This window comes from Astatotilapia calliptera, chromosome 17, assembly GCF_964374335.1.
Source record: "Astatotilapia calliptera chromosome 17, fAstCal68.1, whole genome shotgun sequence".
NCBI lineage: Eukaryota > Metazoa > Chordata > Actinopteri > Cichliformes > Cichlidae > Astatotilapia > Astatotilapia calliptera.
In genome coordinates, this window is record NC_137438.1 from 39136010 (window position 1) to 39163284 (window position 27275).

Sequence of the window (27275 nt, forward strand, 5' to 3'; positions counted from 1 at the left end):
CATGTAAGCAAAACAAAGTGAACAAAAACAGGTGTACCTAAAACGTCGCTTTTTAGGTACACCTGTTCAGTGGTTATCACAAATATCTAATCAGTCAGTCACATGGCAGCAACTCAGTGCATTTGGGCATGAAGACAGCTGGCATGTACCTGAAGTTTGAACTGAGCGTCAGAATGGTCATTTAAGTGACTCTGAATGTAGCACGGTTGTTGGTGCCAGACAGGCTGTATTTAAAAAACCCAAAACTGCTGACCTACTGGGATTTTTCTGCACAACCATCTGTAAGATTTACATGGTCAGAAAAACAGAAAAAAATCCAGTGAACAGCAATTATCTGACCTACGTTTCATCACAGGTCAGAGGAGACTGGTCAGAGTGCTTTGAGTTGACAGGAAGGCAAATAAAGTTTGTCTGGATACACAACATATCAAACCTTTAAGCAAATGGGCTTCAGCTGCAGGTAATCATAATCACAGTATTGCTATTTGTATGTTCCATTTAAGAAAAAGAGCATTAACAGTAGCATCAAGCGTGAATGTAATGTTTTGAAGATACGCATAAATGAACTAAAAACCTTCTTAAAAACACGATGTTACATCTTTATGCTAATGTGATACAGTTGAATCAGTGAATCCATACATGAAAATTCTGGATTGCTGCAGAATTCAGATACCTGTGTCATTCACCTTTATGATTGCACAGGTTTATTCTGAATATTCTGCTACGATGCGGAAATGTGGGAGTCTGGTGAGCCCAGTACTGTGTGCGATGAGTCAGAAGAATGGAGTCTGAATGGATTTGTAATCAGGCCTGCGATCCATGGGGGCTTTCATACGTCATATGAATGTGCATTTTTTCAGTATAGGAAGTAAGACCAAATTTCCCATGTTACTAATCCCCGCACTCGTCTCTGTTTGCATCACAGAAACAGTTAGAAATAAACCCAAACTGAAGTATCTAGTTTTCAAACTGCATGACGCCTTGGGGGTGGGGGAGTGTGGCTTTGTTGCCTTTTGAAAACCACATGAGCTCATATTAAATTTTGGCTTATCGTCCCGTGATGTTTCCAGGGATAATGGGCAGGCATTTTCACTGCGAACCAAAAGAACGTAGTTCATAACACGCAGATCTTTTCTGGGAAAGCAAGTAACTAGGGCACACCTATGTTTCATCAATGCCTTTTTTCCCTTTAGAAGTGGGATCTTTTTATTTCCTTATCTGGCCTGTCTAGACTGCCCCAAGAGTAAAAAAAAAAAAAAAAGATAAAGTATATCACTGCCTTTTTCCTTACATGCCAACCTACACAGTGGGAGTATTAGAAAACAGCGATGACTGCACCAAAAAAAGGAAAAGGTCAAACAATTGCAAAACATTGAACCCTGCCTCTGAGAGGCTCCTCACTCACACATTCGTCCATGAAAAACATACAGAGACGTTTTCTTTTCCTTCTCTTTCCCTGTGATTTTCCCACTCCCTCTTATTGCTGCACACATACACACAATCTGGCGTGCATTGGTCACAAGTGGCCTCATTGCAGGCTTTCTGCAGTGCCCCAACCTGTCCGTGCTATGTTGCTATGTGAATGACTCAGCACACAGAGGGTAAATGGCCTGTACTTGTATAGCGCTTTACTAGTCCCTAAGGACCCCAAAGCGCTTTACACTACATTCAGCCATCCACACATTCACACACTGGTGATGGCAGCTACATTGTAGCCACAGCCGCCCTGGGGCGCACTGACAGAGGCGAGGGTGAGGATACAGCCTCACAGAGGGCATTTCTGTTCATCTGCCAATTAACAAACCTGTGAAAAAGTTCCACATGGAGTCCCTTTTGTGCTGTGCTGGCTCTAAGGAAGAGGTGAAACTTGAAACGTTCTCTGAAAAGATGCCGATACAGAGCTTTTAGACTCTGGGCAAATCTGTTGGGAATCTGGCCAGGTGCTTCCGTGCCAGAGGAAAGGACTAACAGAATAGCAAACTATCCTAAGCACTTAATTAGTACTCTCACACAAGGAGAATATTGCTTTTGGATGAGGATTTAATTGGGGAATGTAATAATTTAGCGGGGGCTTTGTTGGAGCAGGTCTCCAAGTTTTAGAGGCTCTGTGTGGTTTTCTTTATCATGCAGGTCAAAGGGAATCGTTTTGTCACGTTTTGTAACATCACTACTTTGACATTTATTGGTTAACATCATTCGATATTTGGTACGGGTCCTCAAATCACATTTTCAAATCAAAACAGTCCTCTCTGACTGAAAAACTGAGATTTAAAGGAAATCGCTGCATCGGTGTGTATTCCCCTCTTCCTGGAACCAAATATTCCCATTGCATTAGGTAATTCTTTCACATAGACGATTTCTTTAGTAAAAGGAAGTCGTGAGCAATCAAGGAAGTCTGGGACTGGCCACTGGTCTATTTACCTCCACCGAAAATGATTAATCTCACATACTGTTAGGTAACTATTAACAAAGCAGAGATGTAGAGATGTCATTGCATTTTATAAACTACAGTACTTACCAATGAGTCAAAAATGGTTCTTACAGATAAATTATTACAAAAAACTGATTTAAAAAGAGGGACATTGTTTTCTGTGATGTAAGAGACTACGTAAGCATCTGCAGTTTTTAAAATTCACGAGCCTTTTTTGTACCTTTTTTTTTAATTTCAGATGTGTAATCTCCAAGCCCAAATCAAGACAATCCTATCTGATTTGGGCTTGTAGAAATAACACAGATTGTATTATCTGTTCTCAGAAGTTAGAACACTGGCTCCAGTTTTTCAAAGGGTGTGTGAGCACTAACTGATCTTTATCCATCCATTTGTTTTCTGTCACTTATGTGAGTTCGGGTTGTTGGGCAGCAGTCTGAGCAGAGGAGACCAGACTTCCCTCACCCCGGAAACCTCTTGCAGCTTGTCTGAAGGAGAAACCAAGTTGTTCCCAAGCCAGCTGAGACATGTAACCTCTCAGGATGCATCCCAATCAGCATTTGACATCAGTAACTGCTCATGCCAATTGCAGCGGTTCTACTAGGAATCCGTCTCTAATGACCAAGCTCTCCCAATCTCTAATGGACAGCCCAGTCACCCTTTTGCAGGAAACTCACTAATCAGAGCTCTTGACCACAGGTGAAGATAGGAATGCAGATTGACGATAAATCAACAGCTTCACTTTTACACTCAGCCAAACCATTGCAGTCGTTGCTTCTGGATAAGCTCTTCCATCGAGGCCTGCTGATTACACTGACCACGTATCACGCTGTTGCCGAGATGGTCACGAAGGGACACTGGGAAAATCTGATGCAAACAGTGCATTTGGAAGACCTCGAGCTTGTTGAGGTCATGTTTGAGGATGACCCGGGTCAAAGATCCATAGAGAAGAATGGGCAATACTAGTGTGTGGGACAGGTGGATTTTGATGATGAGGGTGACGTTTGTCTTCTTCCAGATGCACCAATGGAGGTAGGCGAATGCTGACACCGATTGACAGCTGTTGAATCCACTTTCTTTTCCTGCACCAGAGAGCCAAGGTATTTGAATTGTTAGATTTACATGCCTTCAAGATACACGGTGGCTGGCGATCCACCAGTAGTAAGGACTTCTGTCTTCTCAGCACTGATCTTGAGGCCATATGGTTGAGCATATTGGACAACGTTGCATAGGATGTCTGTAGCCTTGTAATGCGTGAACATCAAGTCAGTTGAAGATTGGTCATCGGCGAACTCGATTCCACGGCGGCGGCCGTTGAAGGTCCTGCGCATAATTGCATCGATCATGAGGTTGAAGAACCGACTGGATGGGCGAACCCACACACACTAACAAATATCCTTTAGAGGACAAAGAGCAGGTCCACTGTTCCACGGCCAGGACAAAATCCACAATGTTGGTCCTACATCCAAAGTCTGGCTAGTGGATGGACAATGAACTGGCATGGTGCAATCGCCCAATAGTTGAAGCACACCCTCCAGTTACTTCTTTATATGGAAAATAATACAAATGCATTCCTTTTGGTTTGTTTAACATGTCACAGTTAAAATGCTCTATACTGCTGAAAACGGTCTGTTTCGTTAGGATTTGGGGTTTCTTGTGATGCCAGTCAATACAAGCTGATTTTTCAGGTATTTACATACCCGAAGGCAAAATTTTGTAAATTCCTTGAAATCAATATGGTGGTATAATAGCTACACATTTTCATTACACTCTTTGTATATGACCACTTTCAGAGGAGCGCAGCCCGTTCTCATTCTCGAGGCGTAATATAATGACGATCTGGCGTTCCCGAGGAACACAAAAGGTGACCGTCCCCATTCTTATGCTACGCGCCGGGTTATGGATGAAATCCAGTAGGATGATGCTCCCGCGGTAACACAGATTCCAGCCATGTATTCCAGCCCTAACCCTCACCTTATCCCTAACCTGAACCAGCACTTTAATGACGTTACATAGTGTTTTCCAAGCGATTTAAGTAAAATGAATGTACATGTATAGATTCATTTCAAACGGTTGTCATGTTTCCTCATTTTTTCAATCTCGTAATCTAGTGACGTGTTGGGTGCCCGGAAGCGTAATATATCGATGCTTTGGGGGTGAGAACACGTTGTATCCGAAGCCGAAGTTAATGACGCTGTGTGGGATCATGTTGACAGAGGAAAAAAGACAGCCAACATCCAAAGAAGAGCTCTGAACATCCTTCAAATATTCCTGAAGACTACTCAAAGAAATGACAAGTCATCTACCTCAGAGAATTCCGTCTGTGTTGAAGAATAAGGCGGTCATATCAAATACTGTATTTCAATTTAATAAACTGCTGAACCCATTTTCAATTTGCCTGACAACAAATAAAGAAATGAGAGGTGACTCAAGACTTTTACACACTCCGACATCCACACACATTAATACTCTGACGCAGTTCTTTTTAAATACAAGCCAAACTAAAGCAGGTCATGGTTGAACCCGAACCTTGAACTTTGACCTCAGCTGCTGTGTTTTTTCAGGAGGGGGCTCACGGATGAGGAAAGAGTCTCAACTATTTAAACAGAAAAGATTACACATGAGATAAATTCTCTTTTATTAATCTCATTTAACAATGCACATAAACATTATGTATGTTATGTTTTGCCAGTCATAATACAGTTATTAATCACAGAAATGTTTTATACACTACAGCTGACCATTTAGGATCTTGTAACATGTAAACATGGTCATAGGTGGCCGAATATATAGTAGAAATAATCAAAGTTAAAGTAAAACAATATGTAAAATATGAAAAGGTTAATGGCAGAACTCGACAGGATGTCTTCATAAGATAGTCGATGCTATTTTAACATTTATGGGGAAACACAATCACTCACTTTCTTAAGTAGCCCTGATACAATGACACCGCATTCACCCTATGGTTATAGCCAGCAGCAGGTTAGCTTCGCTTAAATTAATTTGACATTAATCTGCAAAAAAACCCCAAACCTCTAAACAAGTTTTATGTAAGGCTTTCGAACAAACAACTCTTATCTTGTGGCTCACTCTCACAGCTCACTTTGCAATCATCTCTGCTCTTACCAAGTAGCTCTTTTTTAGCAACAACAACAAGAGATAAGCACCCATTAAAAACAGGAACAGCAGAGTGATAAGCGCCAAGAGGAACAGGCTTTTTAACACACGCAGAGAACATTTAGCAGCCAGAAATGTCTCCCAGGAGTTGGTAGAGACACAACAATGATGGTGGTAGTATCCACAGTCCCCTGGCTCAGCAGTTCAGTAGTTATTTCTGGACTACTGAACAACTGAAATGATTTAAATGAGTTAGACCAAACCCACTTTTAGAAGTTGGCCTTCATTTTCATTCAAGTGTTGGGACTAAATCATAGCTGTGAAGGTAACACAATGACAAAGTGTCCACAGACAGACACACACTTTGCAATAGTTTCTCCTACAGTAGGGATCACCAGAACCAGATTTAGCCTTGATGTGACGCACTGCCAGGTCAATGGACTCTGTGCTGAGGCAAGAAAAGCCATCCAGCAATTACTAAAAGCTCAACAGTTAAGTAACTTTTTAGCCCATTTTCTGTCTTTGTGCTGTGTTGTACCTGACTGCTAATTATTCACTTATAAGCCTTTACAGTACATAAATATAACGCTGTCAATCTTCTCATCTGATTCAACAAGAGGAAGTAAAAAACTGCTGCTATCCAAAACCATTTTTTCTAAAAGAACAACAGAAATGAGGAAATGCTTACAGCTATTAAAAAAATGCAACTACACAAACAAACAGGAAAAAAACACCTGATAGAAATCAGCTAAAAATAAAAAAAAAGCATGTTGCAAAAGTTTCGTGGTTTCATCTTGCAGCAAAACTGCAAACGACTGTTTTGTTTTCTCGGTTTCTTTCCAACAACCTCGGCTGAAACGTAAGAGCGTGAGGGCCGGAAGTGTCCGGTGTAAAATTCCCCTGCTCCGCGTGCAGCCTCTGGGCCCCTGCAGGTGTAGGTGTAGTGTGTCTGATTTCAGGCCTCCACTGCTGCAGGTGAAGGTGTAGTGTGTAAAATTCCACTGGGTGCTGCCACTAGGGAACACCTTTCAGCTGTGGGCAGGTCTCGTGATCGCGCCCTCACTTTGACCTAAGCTGCACCTCACTGTTGAAAAGATCCGGCAGCAAGCTGGGTTTGTTGGGAGGCGGGGGGACAAACACTGTGTTTAAAAAGAAAAAGCACCCTGAAACCATGGAGTCAGGACACAGAACCGGATGAGAGAAGGAGCAGGGCCGTTTCCATGGCATCCAGTTTTGTTTTTCCAAAATGGCTTTAATATGAGGCACTCCCTAGAGGGGAGCAGGGAGTGCTCCTACGCTGTAGGTGGGTAAACATCACTGGGATGTTTGAGGTATCCAGAGGGGGGTGCACTTGGAGTGTTTAGAAGTTGCCATCAAACAAAACCAATGGTTACCGATAATATCCCCATCCATGTTTTCAAACAAGCTTGCATGTTTAGACAAGCCATCCGGTAATTAAAAAAAAAAAAAAAGAGGTGATTTGCATGCTCTGTTGTCACACGTTCAGTGTGGAAAGAGCTCAGCTCACAAAAAGACGCAGTGCAGGAACGGCTTCCTGCAATGTGTCCGTTCACACAGCTCAGTGTTTAGAAACGTCCACACACGGCTGTGAGATCCAAATGCAGTCTCCTCACCGACATTTGGGAATGTTGCAAGAAAATGTAAGTGAAGTGAAGTGAATGAGCATGTGAGTTTAAAACAGGCACAATAAACAAAATTGTAGTTTGGGTTGCTCAGTGGATATGGAACCAATTCACTCACATTGCACTGTTTGGTTCATTTTCTAGTCTGTCTCTCACAGCCTGCAGGGAAAGCACCTATCAGCTGTTTGTGGCCAGCAGTCACTATAGTGCACGTAAGCCCAGGTGAAAGCTGTATATGAATGAAATAATATCATATCATGTAACATCCAGCTTCCTTGCAGTAGCCCTTTATCAGAAATCATATCAAACCCAGAGCAAATCAAAAGCATCTCTATTACACAAAGAAAAGATCAGCATGAGAGCATTTTCCAAAAAGAAAATGCTTCGTTCTAAGGTGAAAACATAATCCCCCAAAAGCCCTGAAGTCTTAGACCGAAGCTACTGGCTATTATTCCCAAGGTGATTCACAGGCTTTCCTTGATGATCTCGTTTGAGAATCTTCTTTTTTGGGATCTCACTGAGGTTGAAAGGACGAGAGACGCTCGAGGGATTGTCCTTACGAGACGCGATGCAGTCCTTGATGGCTTCTTTAATAACCTGCAGGGAGGGGGACAAAGTCCATATTGTAATCTCATATGGAACAAATGCTGCTACATTAAATTCAAAGAGCGATATTTAAAAAAGGTTAAAAAGTTCAGATAAATATAATGTTGGATGAATTTTGAATAACATCATGCTGGAAGGTAGATTTCCATATATTTGTATGGCTACCATACTGTCCTGAAATCTAATACACGTTGAGTCATTCAGAAAAAAAGCTGCTCTTCAACACAGCAGCACTTTGAATTAAAGGGTCATTATTTAAATGGTCGAGTAAGATCTCGTAAAACATTTAACGTCAGCGCCACACTGCAACCAAGTGACATGGAAGGTACAACATGAAGATATGTGAGCCACATAAAAAGAATAAAACCCAAATAGCAGAGGGAGTAATGTCTGATGAGCCAGTAAGGAGTACAAAATATAGTAGAGTAAAAGCAGCATGACACGTAAATACTTGAAAGATGTAAAAGTACATTAAAATTCAGCAAAGTTCTATAGCGGTGGGGGAATCATATTTTGGGGGGCTGGTGCCACCCCATGCCCACCTTCTGGATACGCCCCTGACAAGTGTAGAGTTAGTATTTAACCCAATTATTTGGGAAACATCATCATTTAGTAATTAGTTAATATTTGTCAATTAATAAATGATCCAAAGTTAGTGGATTACATAGGCTTAGGTTTATTACCGATTTATGTTCACTAATCATTTCATCCCCCCAACTGTGTAAACCTGTATGAGGTTCTCACTACACATCCCCAGAGCTCAGCTGGTGACACTTTAACGATGTAAAAACGAGTAAGTCCAGGAAATTTCTGTCTTGCACTTTCATATGAATCAGTGTCGGTGGGCAGATTTGTTTTATATTAACCATGAATGACAGAGGTTTTATCAGTACGTTTCCAAATATTAGCGCTGCTGGCTAACTGGGCTCAAAATGCTGGAGCCTAGCATCGGAACATATCTTGAGTGGCAGCGTAAGTCTGTCTGCATCACCTGACCACCCAGTGAAATCAAAGAGGCTGAACCCTTACTCAACATAGTTACTCAGAAGTTAGCAAGTGAAAGTCAGCCTGACGTCACATAAATGACACACCTTTAGAGAATTAGTTTAGGCCTGTACCATCCGGTTTTGACTGCGATGAAATTTCTAATGTTGCACAATCAAAATGTGAGTAGACTCAATCCAAAATTTCCCCTCTGACAACACTAAGAATGAACAGCTGAGGAAATGAAGGAACAGCAGTTGGCCAATAACAAACCTGTTCATGAATCACTTAATCTACCGATGCCTGTAAGCCTTATGAAAACATCCACAGTGATAGGCTCAACAGGTAACACTGTGCTACACCAGTTTTGCAGCAGCGCTAAACTGACCTCCAGGTTGTTGAGAGTGTTGAACTCCATCAGGTCATGAAGCTGGATGAAAGCTTCGTTGGAGTATTGGAAGTTGAAGGTGGAGTATGGTGTCTCGGTGTCGTCAAAAATGTCAAAATCGGCCAGCTCCTTCTCCTTCTCAGTCTCCCTGGCAACGCCTGATATTTAACAACAACAAGAGTTGGGGCACTTTTCAGTTCAACCATGTATGTAATACTGTTCATTGCTGAACTGATACCGGATGTAATAGTTATGGTATACTGCGATTCTTCTCCGTTTGAGTGCAAAACCATAAACAGACTCTGTTTATCTGAATGGATGACCTATTTAATGTAAAGGACGTGCAGTGGAGATGAGGTGATAGTGTTTGTTTGCATGGCTTCTGATATATGACCTGTTTATACATATGGTCCGCCTACTGAGGCGAGAGATTTCCTTCTAGCACCTGACTCCCCCAGGAACCATATTTCACTTGGGTCATAAAAAAGACGGAATTCGTAGTTTACTGTAAGCACACACATACTCAAAGGGAGGATGGGAAGATGGTTTCTATTGGGGTCACTCAGAGGAGGTGCCTAACATCTGGCTGCTGACTGAATATGGTCAATTTCCCCCAGTCCAGCTTTGACGAAGAGATGCCTCATGTGCCACAACAGTGAAATTTTACCCCCACATAACCTCCACATACAGTCATACTTACCAGGCGCTTTGAATTTCCTGAAGTTGATGTTGACGAGGACAAAGTGGATGACCGTCGGGCAGTTCTTTTCACCGCTCTTTGGTTTGAAGACGTAGCATTCCTTCAGACCTTCACGGTCAAAGACTTTGGGGTCGATCTTGGGGAATGGCAGCTTGTTCATTCTAGCCCATTTCTCAGCGAGGAGAAGCTCCTGTGAGATGCAAATCCTGTTAGACTTGCTGTTTACATGAATCATTTATGACCACAAAAAGTCCCGTTTTACCTTGAACGGAGGGCTTGAGTCACTCGGTCGAGCTGAAAAGTCAAAGGAGATGATGAGGTCGACGCCGCGCTGCGAGCGCAGGATAAGGGGGTAGGGAAGGTTGTAGGTCAGGCCGCTGTCTACTATGTGGATCTTCTTGCTCTTCACATCCAGAGGCTCGTAGATTCGATCGAACTCATCGGGATCTGAGCAATGATAAATTTTATTCTTCCTGACTCACCGAGCAAATTGTTTCGTTTGGTACTTGTCCTTTACTGGAAGTAGGACCGCATATTTGTTTTCATACATTTACAAATACAAATATTATTTGAATTAAACAACTTAAAGTGACCGTTTAAGCCACGAGCTGTGAACTGTGAAGCTTTCATTAAATTTATTTCTATAGACAGAGATGTGTGATATTTTCAGCAACCAAAGATATTTGTGCAGTTTTCCAAAATAGTTTTCCAAAAGTTATGATGGAGATTGGGTGAAGTTGAGTCAGTAGAGAAAGTATACTAAGGTTATGTTTGATTACAGCCCTCACTGCATTAACATACACATTTATTAAACTGTGATCAATGTATTATTCTTGCCTGTGACAGCATCCACCTCCTCTTCAGGTGTCATAGCGTGTGTTATCTCAAGTAATGGAGAGAATGGCATGTTGGTGTTCAGGTTCAGGCCCAACATGAAGTTATGCACCTGGAAAATGATGACAAGGAAGGATTAGGACAGCGAGCGATGCAAGGCTGTTGTAACTACTAACGCAGGAAGACTCGACTCACGCATACCTGTATGCATAATGTATTGAATATATTCGTGTACCTTTCCAGCACGACCCTCCCTTGTGTTGAACAAAGCAGAGTCGCCCAAGACTGACGTGAACATACGCTGAACCCAGCTGGCCTGAGCGGTGCGATGAAACTCCTCCTCTGCCTCCTGGTTTTCTGTCCCACCTAAAAACCAAAGTAACCCCAGGTGGAATATGCAAAGGTGGTTAATCTAATGCATAATGTCCACAAAAGTAATTAAAAACAGATACATTTCAACAAAATACATGATTTTGCATTGTTGCATAAATGTGCTAAAACTGTGTTAACATGTTGCACGAAAAGTACAAAAACATTTTTTTTATGGGTATTGATTCATTCCAAATCTGGAATTGTTTTAAATGTTCTTGTACGCACGACATCAATTGAAATTTATTGATGCAGTGCCAATCAAGGTGCTTTTCACTGTAACATAAAGACCTTACAATTTTAGAGAGAACACCAACAATCAGCACTGTCCGCTTGGCGACAGTGGGAAGGAAGAACTCCATTTTACAGAAGCTGCTCCCTGAGCTTGGTTCTGACGTGCTCAGAGAGGGGCAGCGGGAAAGATTTCAGACCTGTTTTTCTTTTGTTTTGCACTTTTGTATTGTTAAACCCAAGACAAGCATTCTTTCCACCATTCAAAAGAAAATGAAACCCAGTAGAAAAATACGTCATTAATGTGTCAGAGCAGCAAATATTCAATAAGCTGAAATATGTAAAGGAATATGGACACTTAAGATGCTTGTAGGGACTAGTAAAGCGCTATATAAATACAGGCCATTTACCATTTACCATTTGTAGGCAATTTAAAAAAAACTATCACAACATCTTTCTTATCTAGTTTTATTTCATCTTCAGTGTCACTTGAAACAAACACTGTTGTTGGTTTTGTTTGTACCCTTATAATCCACCCACCCATTCTCTCTCCGCCTCTTCCTCTTTGTCTATATATAGCTGTTTCTAAAAATTCACTCAGGGCGTAGTGCAAACACTTCTTCAAGAAGGAACAAAAGGCAATTACGTGAATATTTACATAAATGTTTGGCTTCAATCATCAAAGTCAGACCCTGAATAAAAACAAAATAAATAAAAACAATGCAAACTCTGGCTGTTGGATAGCGGCAGAAAAGCACGCCGATCAGCACTTTATCGCGATATGACCTCGGCAGCTGCTCCCATGCAGTTGCAAAACACAGACAAAATTTGCACCATTACCACAAACTTTCACAACGTCTCAAGGGGTTCAACTTTTGCTCAAACATTTCAATGTGTCAACCAGTGTGCTGAACCTAATTTTTTCTCCATCAAAAGGAACGCCGAGTTCACCTTTGCGTGGCTCGTCGTCGTCCAGGGTGTCTTCTCCAACGATGTGCTGTGGTTTGATCTGCTCTGTAGGACACGAGGCAACATTTGTTAATTTGATTCATATACACGGCAAAACTGCATCTAAACTTTTGTTTAATCATGCAACTTTACAGAACTTAAGTCAAACAAAGAAAGACCTGACACAAGCGAGCACCTGTTACTAATGCATTCTTTAGTAAGGTGGAGACGCTTTTGCACAACCAACACATTGTGAGAGTGCGTCTCAATGTAAAAGGTCACCCTAACATGTGCATTCAAGCAAACCGAGTCATCTCACCAGGCAAAAGAACCCGATGCCTTTCCGCTGTTGCGTTAACATTACATAAACACTCAAAGAATCCCATGATAAATAGTGAGAAAAAAATGAGGTTGGGAATACCTGCTAGGTGTGAGAAAATAATTCTAAACAAAACAAATTCAAGTGTGACACATGACTGTGACAATAGGCTCTCAGACATGACTGAACGCCTGTGTCAGTGGGAGACTGCGCTGTGGAAGTTATTTCAGCAGCAGATGCTCATACCAAAACAAAGAGATTATCTAAAAAATGAAAACATAAACTAATGCAAAGTAGCCAGCTAACCATGACTAAAAGCACCAATTTCAGATTACGTTCAGTAAATCTGTATAAAATAAGTAGCGTGTTTTCCTCACTTTTAGGCTCACTTAAAATCCTTTAATTTTCTCAAAAATCGACAGTGCTTATAATCCGCTACGAAGCTGCACCACTTGACGGATTGTCGGAGCATTACGGCTGCCGTAGTCAGGAGCCTCGCGGAGGAATCTGGGTCCTAAACTCTGCTTCAGGTCCCAAAGTCAATCGAACACTGCAGCATCACTGAGAGTTAAAAACTGTCTAAATTCTTTCATCTTTAATAAAATGATCAGCGTTGCTGCTTTACCAGGTGTAATAATTAAGTTTAACATCCAGGCATCCATGAAAACAGAATTTATTACATTTAACAGAGTTAGAAGTTAGCAGGAAGTTAGCTCGCTAGCTTCCACCTAAACATGATATAGCATGTTCTGACTGAGAGATTTCTGAAAAATTCAAACGTACAGCTCTGTTATCACTTCCAACATAAATGAAGACAGAAAACTAAACAGCAGTGACGTTTGTAGAGTTACTGAAGTTTGGCTAGCTGCTATATAATGATGTGCTACGTGATCGCTAGCGACACAGCTATGTTAGCATAGCATAAACACAGTGAAGCTGGAGGTTGAACGCTAACTTTTTTCCACTCGATTAAAGTTAACATGAGGGTTCCTGATGGTTAGGGACAAATGCAATCGCATGGCAGGATGCTGTAAACGGACCAAACATCAGTCAGGAGAACAACTGAGATAATCCATCCACAATACGAGGTTAGTCATTAATATAGTGCAACAACATAGGAATAGAGCAGCTGCATAGAATTCAACATTAATGAATCAAAGGTACGGAAGTGGAGGAAGCAAGAAGAATGAGCTGAGTAAAGTTTGACTTATCTGACTGTTTTGTTTTGATTAATGCGCCTTCTGGTCCGAAAAATACGTCACATATACTGTGTGGACGATTTGTATTTCATTTCTACATGGAAGCTTATGCTTTTAAAATAAGAAATAACATTTCGATTCTTATCGTTTCTCGAGTACTCCAATTTTTACTTCTTTTATAATACTTGATTTAAAATAAGTGCTTGGAATGTGCACATCTACAATTAAAATTTTGTCTGCTGACTAAACCCATTTATTTGATGCCCTCTGATCGGCAGATGAATCTGCCTTGCGGCAAAATTATCGGGTCACTTTCTGGGTTTTTTAGCACTTGTATTGTTCAGTCCAAACAAACAGAATGAAAAATATTACCTAACTCCTCCTCCATGGTGCTGCCACCAGCTCTGTCCTTGACCCCTAGCACTCTGTTGAACAGAATTGAGAAGGCACTTCCCCACACACCTAAAAAAAACATAAAAAACATGTCAGGTTTGAATCTTGTATCTATTGTATCTACTTGTACCTGTTGCTCCTGAACGCTTCAGATCAGAAAACCTCTGAAATGTCTGCTTTTATAGATGTGCTCACATTCGTTGACCCTTTTATTTCCTCGGGAAGCAATAAGGGAAGCTTGTAAGTCCTGTGGAAAACCTTTCTTTTTTGTATGACTGCAGATGAAAACATGTTTCTCACCCATCAGAAAATGAAGAGGGTTTTCCTCGTACTTCTTCACAACAGTTCCCATGAAGAACTTGCTTCCAAATAGGTCAGGGGTCATGAAGGTGCCATACTTTGCCATCCCAATTTCATACGGGCTAAACTCCACCCAGTCTGCAGGTTGAAATCCCAGTGTTATGGTCACAATAAGGAACACACAATAGTAATACTGCATTGCATAATTGCATTGTGCACTCTGACACAGGCTACATTGTTGGATAAAAATGTCATGCATGGAAATAAACCTTACATATACTTGACAATGCCTTGCTTACAATTAACAGAACCAGCTGCCAAACAATTAATACTGTCCCTGCGTCACGCTGCCAACACATCCGATGGGAATTTGACACAGTTTACACAGTTTGCTGCCCTTTAAGAGATGGCCATCTTTAAGTCACCGCTCAGGGATAACACTTCCCAACGTCAACAGGAAAAAAAACATGTTCGCTTTGCATGTCTGCACATGTCAAAGTCGCACGGTCGCCCACACACCATCTCTCTCACAAAAAGACGTCGTCAAAGATTAACACACAGTTCTCATTTTGAGCTACTGGTCATCAACAGTAGGCACAACTTCCCTTTCCTGTCAAAACATCTCAGTTTATTATATCACTGACTTCACATTATATTGGAACATTCCTGTCAGAATCTGGTCCATGTTGGTGAGACTGCAAGAGATGATTTCCAAGGTTTTACAGAAATGATGCCACCGTTCTCCTTTTCTACTCAAAGATGCCTGAACATGGGTACGTTCTGGCCGTAAAGGGATGTGCATGGATGAATACTCCAAGAGTTTCTTGAGAATGTCTGTGGAGTGATTCTCGGTATTACAATAATCTTTCTCTGAGCTTGAACCTGTCTGGGCATTCTGCTCTGAACTCGCTCATCAACAGGATGCTTCTATCTGCATTTACTGGATGGGTGTTGTTTTCCTATTGCTTTTTGGAGCCAAAACCAAAACTAATTTTGTGCCCCGGGGCCCACAAACCCCGCTTTGAAACAGACTCGGGAGAGGAGAGACTCTTCATGGCGTGTTTATACACCAACCTGATGTAACATGTCGTTATGACATATTGGTAACTGCTTTTACAGACACGTATTCGCCCATAAATAGCCACTGAAGGGAACACAGACATACAAATGGACGCATACTCTCACGGTGACACTACTCAGACCTCGGAAACCTCAACAATCGCAGCTTATTTCACATCTTGCTTCAGTTGGCAGCCAGGAATTTTCTACTGAAATTGTCATTGGAGATTTTAGATGAGCAGATAAAAGAGAAAAACAAGTTTTATCTTACTTTCAATCTTACTTTTAAAGATCTGATAAACGACTGATGATGGAAAACACGTAAATCTAGACTGGCAGCAGGTTTGGCCTTGCCCTTATGCGTATCAAAGTGCCACTGAACAATATATTCATTTTTTATAAACCTGCTGTAACAAACGACGTGGATGTAGTCGGTTTCCTACACACTCACACACTGAGATGCCGTGAAGAAGGCTGTCTGTGTATGTCATTGTTTCCTGCCTGTGTGGACCGCTGAATGTATTTATTGTTAAAATAGCCGAAAGGCAGTTTGTAATCCAAAACTCAGCCGCCCACGACAATTTAGATTTGTGAAGAGAAGCACAAACATTTCCTCGATAAACAGTTTGACGGCGTGATGGAATTCGGTGAACGCGGATAGGAAGAGTTTGTTCTTGCTAAGCATCAGAAAAGTCTAAACTTGAAAGCGAAACATGATCAGAATATTTATTTTCACAGTTTTATTTAGAAGAATTTCAGTGTTTCAGGAAGTTTTCTGTAATACTAGTAGAGAGAGTGTATATTCAGAGATGAGTCCAAGATTGCGTGGGAGCTATATTAGAATTTAGGAAGTACTGTACAACATTTTGTACTGTACAAACTCCCACGTCACTGACCACAGGGCTTTCATTAGATGACAGCCAACCACATCTTGCCACATGTTCTTTATGGTAGCAGACAGGGATTATATGGAAATGTACCGCTCACTTATTTTGCATGTGGCTTCAGTCATCGTATCATGTACTCATGATATATGGATATGCAAAATATTGTTTTGAAGGATTTAGGATACATAATGTAACGTATGACACCTGCAGGTGTCAAACAGAAGAGACATATTTACCTGCAAACATGAGCTCAGAAACATCCGGTTTGACATGCAGACATGTGAAAAGAGGAAGCGGACACTGGGCTTGGTTTATTTTCTCCTGGATGTCGCTTAGCTTGATGCCCATTCTCTTGTAGGAGAGAACACTCAGTGTTAATCATCTGAACACCAAGTTTTACACGTCAGTCATAAGATTCAGATTTCTATCTCAATATGACTGCACAGTTATGTGACACTAAAAGAAGAACGATAAACTCGGATGGCAGTTCGAAGAAAAGAGAAGAAGTGGCAGATGGATTTAAAGGGAAGGAACTGACTAACTTACTGGTAAAAAAAAATCAGACATGGGAATATGGAGTGTTGTCAGCATTAAAACAAAGAGCACATACGAGGTTCTTACCGAGGGTATAAGTGTCTCTCCTATGAGCATACCAAAGATATCTGCAAAAGTAACCGGCTGTCCTGAAGCCTTTTTGGTCCACAGGGCCTGGATATAGTGGGTGATGTGCTGGGGCATCAACAGCCTAAGTGGGTTACTGCTAACTCTCTTCATCAACTCACTGTTGATGTCCTTCGGGCCCTTATTTGGAAAGTCAGGGTTGGAGTAGAGAGTTGACATGTACCTGCAGGAGTAAAGAGGGAGGAAGTTAACACAGATGCCATGTCAGTTAATACATGTTTTAACAATATACCTCTTTATGAGGTTTATGCAGGTACTTTACTTGTAAGGAAGTTAAATCCACTAAGTCGTGGAGACAGAAATAAGCCAGAGGTGCCTGCTTGAAGACTTCATACCAGCAGGGGAAGGGTGGAAAGTTTGCCAGAGCAGGGAGGAGCAACACCGAGGAAGAATTAGGAAATAAAACGAGAGAGAAACGTAGCAGTGGCAAAAAATGTGTAAAAATGAAAAGGTGTCTTTAGAAATAGGTCAGACAGAGGCAGGGTGCAAAGGAAACAAAGAGGAGGTGAAATAAAAACAGACCATGTGGATCCAGAGAGGCCAGCAATATATGTGGTACAGTCGAGGACCCCGGACTCAAACAGGGCCTTCATAACGCCCGAAAACCCCACCATGGCGCGGAAACCGCCTCCTGACCCGGCTATGGCTATCACTGGCACCTGTAAAATACACACACACACACACACACACACACACACACACACACACACACACACACACACACACACACACACACAGTAACAGTCATAAAAGGAAGGAGACAGGGCCATGCTTACTCACACCTTGTTACAGAATAAATGACAGCAGCTATGAGTCTCAACTTCATTCTTTCATCTTGAGTAATTTCCTTTTGCCGTCTCTATGGGCAGCAGCTTGCTGATTGCATCATGGCTTTGCAGCGTTTTCTGACTGGTAGATTTGCAGCTTTTCAAAACTGCAATTGTGCAACATTGCTTCTTTTTCCAGTCTGCATGGTCATTTCTGAATTACAAAGTCACTGTGGAGGAATTGTTGTGGCACGGTGGAAGGCATGGAACTGGATATCTCATTCCTCTGGAGCTTCCGTCACATGTTAGAAACATGAACAGACGTGGCCCTAAGGCATCGAGCCAAAACCACACCACTGGGAAAGCTAGTGCAGCTCAGAGTATTGGAGCTGTATGAGGCTTGTCTTTTACTTCCTGGTGTGAGAATTGTTGAGGTGTTATTTTAAATTTGAGAATGCAGCGTGTCAAAAGCTGCACCACGGTCATGAATTTAGAAAGCCAGCAGATCTGAAAGTCAGCACCAAGCACGAATACCCTCCCTAAAGTCAGCACACTCACCACGCTTTGTGCTATTTGGTACTAATGAAACCGACCTCAAGGGAGGTAACAATTGCACAATGAGTCCAGATTTCACATCCATCATTCCTATCAGCCAAAAATATATAATTGGAAATAGAATAGAATAGAATAGAATAATTCTTTAACTGTCCCACAAGGGGAAATTTGGTTGTGTCAGCAGAAAAAACACACACATATAAACAGAACAGGACACAGAACAGAAACACATTTTTTACATATTTACATAATGGATAATAGTTACCAAAGCAGAGTACTGTACAGTTATTAAAATTAGAGTACAGATAAGTGGCAAACCCAGGTTGTAGTGTGCAAACAGAGCAGGATACTGAAAGATGTTTAAATAGTTAAGAATATTTAGAATAACTGGAAATGTGCAGATTGTGCGTTGTACCTGTGCATTAAAAAGTAGACATGTAACTTCCAATAAGTTAGTGTATATATGAACTGAGAAAAGTAATGTGCAAGTTATGACAGTAGAACTTGTTACAGCACTGATGTAAACATCTATGTTTGTTGGGAGCAGTTTTGATTGTACAGTCTAACGGCTGCAGGGAGAAAATGTCATCTTACAGCAGAACACTGTAGAGTAGGGCTGTGCGATATGACCAAAATCTCATATCCCGATATAAGAATTCTATCGTCCCGGTAACGATATAAATCACAAAAATGTAACATTTTCTGTAAGTTCTGTGAATCTCGGGCAGCTCGACTTGCATGAAGTGTTTCCAGCTGCGCGTCATGTAGCTGGAGTCGAGTGTTTTAACCGATGCATGAAACTATACATTTTTAGACATAAGTTGTAACAGCCGCCGTTTTCTTTGTGAGTGTTTATTACACGGCGTGCTGCGGGGAAAAGCCTGTTCTAACGTCTAAGGTCTATTTTTTAGCACCTGGCGGCTCTTTTTTACTTCTCATCCGTAAATAATCTGCATACTCTTTCACGTGATTCCATTTATTTTGAAAAGTCTCAACAGGATCTTGAGCTTTATTGTGAAAGGTTTATGTGGAACATACACAAGCGGACACGCGATGGTTTTACCGTCGTTGTTGCTAACGACAACGCATAAAAACAGTCGCTTGTTCGTCTGTAGTGTGGTTATATTAAATATAAGAGAAAGAGAGAACTTTAAGAAATTAATATAACCACTACAGTGAGCATCAAAACGATGAACAAATATTGCCGTAAACAGTTTATTTTGCGACACCACGAAACAAACGATAGCGTAAAATGAAACATAGACGTTTTTATATCGCCATCCGATATATATCATTATATCGAACAGCCCTACTGTAGAGATCCCTTGAACGGCAGTTCTCTGAGCCAAAATGACTGGTCGGATTGCTTTGAGTTGATGGGAAGCCAACAGTAACTCAATAACCAGTCGTTACAACCAGTATGCGCAGAAGAGCATCTGCGTATAGACAACACGTGAAATCTTGAAGCAGATGGGGTATAACAGCAGAAGACCACACTGAGTGCCACTTCTGTCAGATAAGAACCGAAAACTGAAGCTACAATTCAAATGGGATTATCAAAATTGTGGGGTGCCCCAGGGCTCAATCCTTGGCCCTCTTCTTTCTCCATTATACCTGCTCCCTTTGGGGTCTATTTTTAGAAAACACGAAATATCCTTTCACTGCTACGCAGACGACTGCCAAATTGATTTGTCTTTAGCACCAAATGGCCCAGGCTCCATCCAAATCCTTTTGAACTGCCTCGAAGATGTCAAAGCTTGGATGGCTCTGAACTTTTTGAGTTTCAATGAGAGTAAAAAGGACTTAGAGGCATTATAATGTTAATAATTTCCATTTATGTTTTGAGCTTGCCCCTCCCCATAAGACACTCAGTATAGCAATGTCTTTATGCAGCTCGATCATCCAGGTAAGTAAATCCCAAAAGGTTGATTCTGTTCATCTGGACGTAGCGTTTTCAGTGGGAGAAACGTTTTGTCATCCGAGTGTCTCAGAAGCGAAAACGCTTGTGATCCTGTATGTGACAGGAGTATCGAAACATTTGAGACACATTTCTAAACACTGTGTCTCTGTGGCTTTTAAACCGCAAAACACACTGCACCAAAAATTGGTCCACCCCAAGGATTGGTTCCCCTGACACAAACAGAGTAATGCAGTGTACGCTGTTAAGTACCAGGCATGATTTATACATCGAGGAAACCAAGGAGGCCATTTAGGTGAAAAGGGAAAGACCATCTCTGAATCGAGGAGGGGGGCCTAAGGGTGCATTTCACCATTGTACAGTGCTGTGATTGCAGCCATTTCTCAACTCTCTGTGAATGGTACTCAAGGCCATTGATCGGTGGTTGTTGATCAATGGTGATGACAATTTGCATATTAATGATCAAGAAATTGACCTCCCAGCCCATTGTTCCTTCAGTGGGTGGTTTCAGTCATTATGCAAATGTACTGTTTATAAGGTTGAGGAAACCTGCAGTCAGCTGAGACTGAAGAAGTCACCTGGATGAGTAACCAAACATTTCTCCCACTGAAAACGTCCAGATGAACAGGATCACCTTTTGGGACTCAGTATAGCGTGTACACAGTGCTGAAAGTAAACCAGAGCATTCAGACTGACACTGAGACTGTGGTGGGTGCAGATTTTGAAGCATCATTAAGCTCCAAACAATTCGCTGCCATAATGAAAAATATGATCAAAGTAACTATATAACAGCTTCACTTCATTCCAAAAGGTTTTTTTGCACACAAATGATCAAGACTAAACATCAGGTTATTCCACAGTTCAGCACCGACACTGTTTTACTTTTAGCAAAGTTTGCATGTAAAATGTGTGTTAAAAGGACTTTGATCCACACCTCTTCTGGGTGACAAGGATCCTCAGTGCGTAGCAGCTTCTTGATGCCGAGCATCACCTTTTCTCGACGGGCTTCTCTAAATTGCTTCTCCTTGTCACAAAGGGTGTGGCTGAACCGCAGGTCCAGGTTTGTACTGCAGATAAAAGCAACAAGAGGGAAGATCACCAAAGCAGTCCCAGGGAAGCAGCACCGGAAACACGTGTTTCAGTTTGTATTTAGAGGCCGAGATAGGCTGTGATCTCTTAATAACACTACTGATAATGCTGAAACTGATGGTGATGTGATTTGGGGGATATCTGATGGAGAACACAACCACAAATAGTCATGGCCTCAAGGAATTCATTACACACTCTTTTTTCACTGAATTTCCTCTCAAACATTCAATTTTTTCTTTGAAATCCTCCCACAATTGTGCGATCAAAATTCTCATTAATCTTATTGTTAGAATGACTCAGCTCACATTTGCTGAATCGTGCTGCACCTACTTTCTAGTTTTAACCTATGGTATGCTTCAGGGGAGTTTCTGCAGTTTCAAACCTGCAATAATTCTGAAGAGCTTAGTTTGATTTTAGGTTAAACAGTAAATGTTGCTGTGAAACAAAATAAAACTATTTGATTTTGAAGGTATTACATACCAGATCTCCAGTGACATCTCTAAGTGCACTTTGGTTGCCTGTCAAAATAATTAAATAAGTGGTTATTATACATTATTTAATTGTGGTTGAGGGCAAGAAATAAACACAGAAACACAACTGATCCCTTTAAAGTCTCTTGGAAATACATATTGTACTTTTCTATTGTGATTTGTAACAAAAAAACCTTACAAGGTTACTTTGCTGATACTTTGTAGCCTCCATACTTGTTTAATGCGAAATCTGCCTCTGTGGCCATACACTGACACTTCTTTTAGGACATTAACAAAATATCAAATTAAAATATTAGGTCCTTATCTTCTTCCAGCAGCTTTTTTTCAGTTAAAGGGCTGATATGCTCTTCAAGGCAGTCTTTCTGTGGATCTCTGGACCACTTCCAACACTCACGCTGCTTGTAAATTACTCTATGGAAATTTAGCTATGTCTATATTCATGTGAAGAACATAGAGTTCAAAGTTGACCCGTAAGCGAACGTGAAGTCCTGCATCAAACTTTTTGTTTTCAAGCAGTTTAAGCTCAAAGAATCCAACTTTTTCGAGGTGCACAGAAGACACTTGTCTTTAGCTGTGCGCACAATTAAATTAGATTAGTGTAACAATGAAAGCTTTTAGTGCAAACTTCTGAGGCATGAGGAGCAGAAAATTGAGCCAGACTATGTTTTTTGCTCTACTTGCCACTTCATCCACTTCCATGTGGTCAGAACAAGACTTCTATAAAGTAATGTAGACATAGCAGCCGTGCTGAAAAAGATCTAGAGGCGCACAAGAAGATGACCCTAATTCAGATTGGGTTTTTTATGTTTTTAGACGAACCTCTTACATGATTGCTTATAACATAATGACGATAAATAATGAAAGTCGGACAAATTAACTTTCTTACTTTGCCAATGAGGAACACCTCCGTCTTTGTCTGGCCCACATTGAGTTTGGAGATTTCAAAGGATGCTGTCCCAAGCGTCTCATCCATCACGTAGTTGGCATCCATTAATGTTAACTGTTGGGCATAAACAACAGCAGTTTATACTCAAATAGAAATTGTGGCCGGTGTTCACGTCTTCCAACTGGCTAGTTTTGTCGATTAGTTAAACTGATTATGACTTAGACGTTATATGCCGATTGCCTTCACAAACATGGAAGGACCTCACCGACTTTGAGCGTAGTGCTGTAACAGCGTCGGACCAAATTGTGCCAACTGTAAACGGTGTTATTAGAAAGTAGAAACATTTAGAAACTATGGAAACTCAGCCTTGATGTGGCAGACCGCATAAAGTCACCGACCTTAGCAGTCGACTTTAAAAGTCACCTCATGACATGATTTTCCATTAGTCATGGATGTAAATATGTAGGCAGCTTGAGTAGCTTACCCCAAACTAACACTTGAGTCAGTCAAAGGCTAGATGTTAGGATAACATTAACATATCACCTCATGGCGAGCTACAAGTGTTAGGCTGTGTTTATGTGGGATTGCGCTCCATGACATCACTTCTTGTCATCCTGTGCTGCGCTCTGTTACAGTAAATGCAGGTCTAACCTCCAGAACGTTGTGCTGGTTGGGGTCTAATATGAAATGAAAGGTCTCGTTCCATTTTGGATTGATGTCGTTGTCTACGTGCTTGGTCCTCCTTCTGCTTTCAGGAGCCGTCGGGATGAAAATCTCCACATACGGGTCTGGAGTGTCCACTGGGCGCACAAACAAGTTCCACAGGGTTACTACACAGCCGAAAACCAACCTCAAAATAACCATCATCAAGTGCTTTTGTATTTCTTTTGCTGTAAATGTACATGGATTAGATTCCAACGATATGAAGGAAAGCATGGTAATATGTGACTGTAAGGCAAAATTGATATGAGCACTTACGCAGGTCGCCCAGCGCTCCCTTGGTGACGTTCTGAGCTCGAACTACAGTCACTGTGAATTTGTGAGAAAACTGCTGCTCCACCTGCAATTTGGACATTCAGAGTTCAGTCTCACTTCATTGCTTCATGAGAAAAAAATCACATCAGCCATGCTGAGAATGAAAAATGAACACATCCAGATGACACAGCCAAGCAGTTGGCTGCACTGCAGCATGACGTACACTGGTTCAGTGAAGTCTGGCGTGCCCCAAGTGAGAGCATCATTGAGAACATCTGGATTTTTTAGAACTCTCCAGTTAAGGATGCACTTCCCAGCTGTGTTCACACTGTGCTACGACAGCTTTCTCCTTATATTTTGACAGTACTGCTAAATTTGTAGCCCTTTCCCAAATACTGTGACTCTAATACATACTGATGAGCATTTAATGGGCCCGTACTGTAAACCATTTATATATTTTACAGCAACCCTTTCACCTCAGCTTCCCTTTTGCTACATTGTCGTATCCCTGAAAGTTTGGTCGCACACTGAAATGAAAGTTAAAGTATTGGATTCTGTTCAATACGACTACTTGAAGGTCCCAACAGTGTTCTTTGTCATTTCTAGATATCAGATATCTCCAATCTCACAGAATAGATTTTGTTTTGAATTTCTGTGTGTTGCAGTGCAGTTTGATATTGTGACTATTTAAGATTTCCTGTTTCTGGCAGCCTTTTACACACTTTAAAATTATTTTTAAAAACCCAAAAAGACAAATAGTTTTCAACGACATTTGCAAATCTCTAAAACAGGAAGTGCTGTGAGACTTTTTTGCGGCTTTAAAATAGCTCCCCTCTCACCCCTTCTTGTTGAAAGGGCTGCTTGTTCAGTTTTTCCTCTACAACACTGTGAGCTTAATTATTTTATGATTATGGTGCTAAATAAATGAAATTTACCTGGAATTACGTGATAAAAACTCAGACGTCACACTGATCAAATATTATGCATATTTTTCCTTTAAACCAACCCTTTCAAACTTGTCTTCCACCAAAATAGAAATGAAAATGGCCTTGACGTTGACACGCTCATTGTTATACTTAGACCCAAGGCTGTGGCTTGCGATAAGAGGGAAATTTTTTAATACCAGTGAACTAAGAACTTCCACAGAATTATTTGTGTCACAGTTGATGCCAAAGGAATCTGTCCACTTTTGTTTTGGCCTCACTCTTATTTACAGTTATGTAAACACGCACTGTGTCGACACTCACAATTATATTGGAAGCCATTGTCATGTGAGGTGAGCAACTCGCAGGAAAGCCTTCGTCAAGATGTGAACTTTAGGTCAAGGGAACATATCTGTCACAAACTGCAGCACAGACAGCCTGAAATATGAAACAAAGAAGTGCAAACAAAGGGTTAGAGTTTGAACAGGCGGAAAAAAACATCATATTTAAACTGTGATACAAACGACAACAAAATACTGGCATAATTACAGCTTTACTTTTAGCCAGAGATGCAACAAATGGACATATTATATGGCGTTATTTTTGTGCCACGTAAAAAGTTTGCAGGTGCAAGTGTTGCATTTTGTGTGTGTGTGTGGATAATAGCAAGCACTGAAATACATTTTTTGCACGCAGTAATGAATTTTGTTCACTCAAATTCAGCTTTTCTTCGGTCAAAATAAATTTCTCCTCAAAATGCAACACTTGCACCTGCAAATTCTTTTTACGTGCGCTCAGAATAGTGACACAAAAATAACGCCATAATATGACAGTATCTCTTAAAAGGGTGCCTTTTTTAAAAACAAGTAGCTTCGCAAATACCAGTGAAGTCTTTTCTTTTACATCTTGGCAGGGGTAAAGGGAAGTGTGCTGAGCCACAAAATCCCGATAAGAGGACCGGGCCAATAGAAATGGTGTGTGTGTGTGTGTGTGTGTGTGTGTGTGTGTGTGTGTGTGTGTGTGTGTGTGTGTGTGTGTGTGTGTGTGTGTGTGTGTGTGTTCACCACAAGCGTATGTTAAGAGAACGAGAAAATATGACGGTAAAGGGAGGAGGGTCTTCCCTGAATAAATGCGGTTCGTTCAACATGCTGGACGACAAAATGTAAAGCTTAGTGCGCATTTGCAGAATAGGTGGCACGGTGGCTATTTTTAGCAACCCCAACTCTTTCTCTGTGATGTCTGAAAACCATATCTTGATAAGAAATTTGCATAGATATGTGCATGTCTATGTGTGCGAGTGTACAACTGATAGCATATGAAGGTCACCAGCCTTTTCTCTGCTGCTCACCAAAGTGTGTAATTACTGAGAGGACTGAGAGCACGTAGAGCGTCTGTGTGTTCACAGAAGCGGTCACGTACTTTGCATCAGTGGTCCAACTTCTGACGGTGCCAGTTCACGCTGCCCTTGTTCCGCTGCTGCATACAATAGGCGCATGCAGAGCTCTGCAAGTGTGCCAGCTTCAGCAAAGCGCCGCGTGGCAGCACATTTTCATATGAGGATGCAGAACGTAAGAGAGACTTGCAGCAACGGACTATAATGCAAAACAGCTGCCGCAACTGTGGCTTTCAGCGGAGCACAGTCAGGATCCTCCTGAGGGAGTGTGCTCACCTGAGCCACACAAGGAGCAGGTCGAAGACTCACTTCAGTGAATCACTGTGCGTGTCTCCAGAGAAAGATTACGTCGAGGAGTCACTGCAATTTAATTCTTATACGGCTTAGAGGCTTCACGCAAAACTTATCATTAGGCACTGCTAAGAGGCTTTACATTATTCTTATTAGCCCGGCAGATTAAGGGCAGATCAAACAAGGATCGATGATGTTATGAGTGCGCTACATGCGATGCTGAGTAATGTTAGTCCTACTAAGGCAGTAAAGATGTGGTGGATACTATGAATTTGCACTTATATAAACATGACACATGATATAAAATATCTATGAAGGTAGTTCATAATAAACATGATAATAATCATTATTAAATTCAGTTTTATTCAGTTTTACTTGTGTATCCCTGCAGTGATCGGTCCTATTTAAACTGGCCTGTGAGTTTCCTTGTCTTACGGCGTTGCGTAAAATGTAAGCCTTTGCTGTTTAACCCATTCGGAGCAAAGGCTCAGACCTCCTCCTTTAAACTGCGCCCACACCCGTTTGTTAAAACACAACAATGTGTCTAAAAAAGGAAAGGAAATATCCACGTACCTCAGCAGGCGCATGCTATCAGCTCACAGTAAATGTCTCATACTGTAACGCCAAAAGCTCAGGAGGTGGAGAGGAGGTGCTACCGTACCCGGCAGTGAGCGCTGTCGTAGCTTGTTACGTTCGCGTCGAGAGAGACAAAAAACTACCGGAAGACAATAAAAATACAGCGGGGTTCAAATGACCGCTGGATTTAAAGAGTGATGGTCAGGATTCTTTCAATAGGAAATTTCCGAGTAGCAGTCAGACTGTCTGTGACTCAGATTTTGAGACTTGAGCTAGAGCTCTCCAAATGTGCACGATGAGCAACCGCAAGGTGGCATCTGTGGCT

At 41.4% G+C, this 27275-nt stretch overlaps 1 protein-coding gene across 1 annotated transcript; it reads right to left on the reverse strand.

Moving 5' to 3' along the window:
- Positions 1 to 5049: 5049 nt before the first annotated feature.
- On the reverse strand, positions 5050 to 27275 carry pla2g4ab (phospholipase A2, group IVAb (cytosolic, calcium-dependent)). Its single transcript, XM_026147326.2, has 19 exons — positions 26948 to 27275; positions 25015 to 25128; positions 23771 to 23852; positions 23444 to 23592; positions 22793 to 22906; positions 21896 to 21933; positions 21261 to 21393; positions 17609 to 17745; positions 17027 to 17249; positions 16642 to 16756; positions 14460 to 14597; positions 14139 to 14228; positions 12252 to 12314; positions 10936 to 11066; positions 10704 to 10812; positions 10129 to 10313; positions 9867 to 10056; positions 9167 to 9324; positions 5050 to 7785 (listed from the first exon to the last, which is right to left on the reverse strand). Exons 2-19 carry the CDS (start codon positions 25036 to 25038, stop codon positions 7627 to 7629), a joined length of 2238 nt encoding a protein of 745 aa, XP_026003111.2. The 5' UTR covers positions 25039 to 25128; positions 26948 to 27275; the 3' UTR covers positions 5050 to 7626.

Excerpts from the sequence above, each read along its gene's own strand:
- pla2g4ab (XM_026147326.2), bottom strand. The coding sequence starts at position 25,038 with ATGACAATGGCTTCCAATATAATT. Across the intron at positions 23,853-25,014 it reads CAATGGCTTCCAATATAATT|GTGGAGCAGCAGTTTTCTCA; the intron begins GTGAGTGTCGAC and ends TCCAAATTGCAG. Across the intron at positions 21,934-22,792 it reads AGGTGTTCCTCATTGGCAAA|GCAACCAAAGTGCACTTAGA; the intron begins GTAAGAAAGTTA and ends TTATTTTGACAG.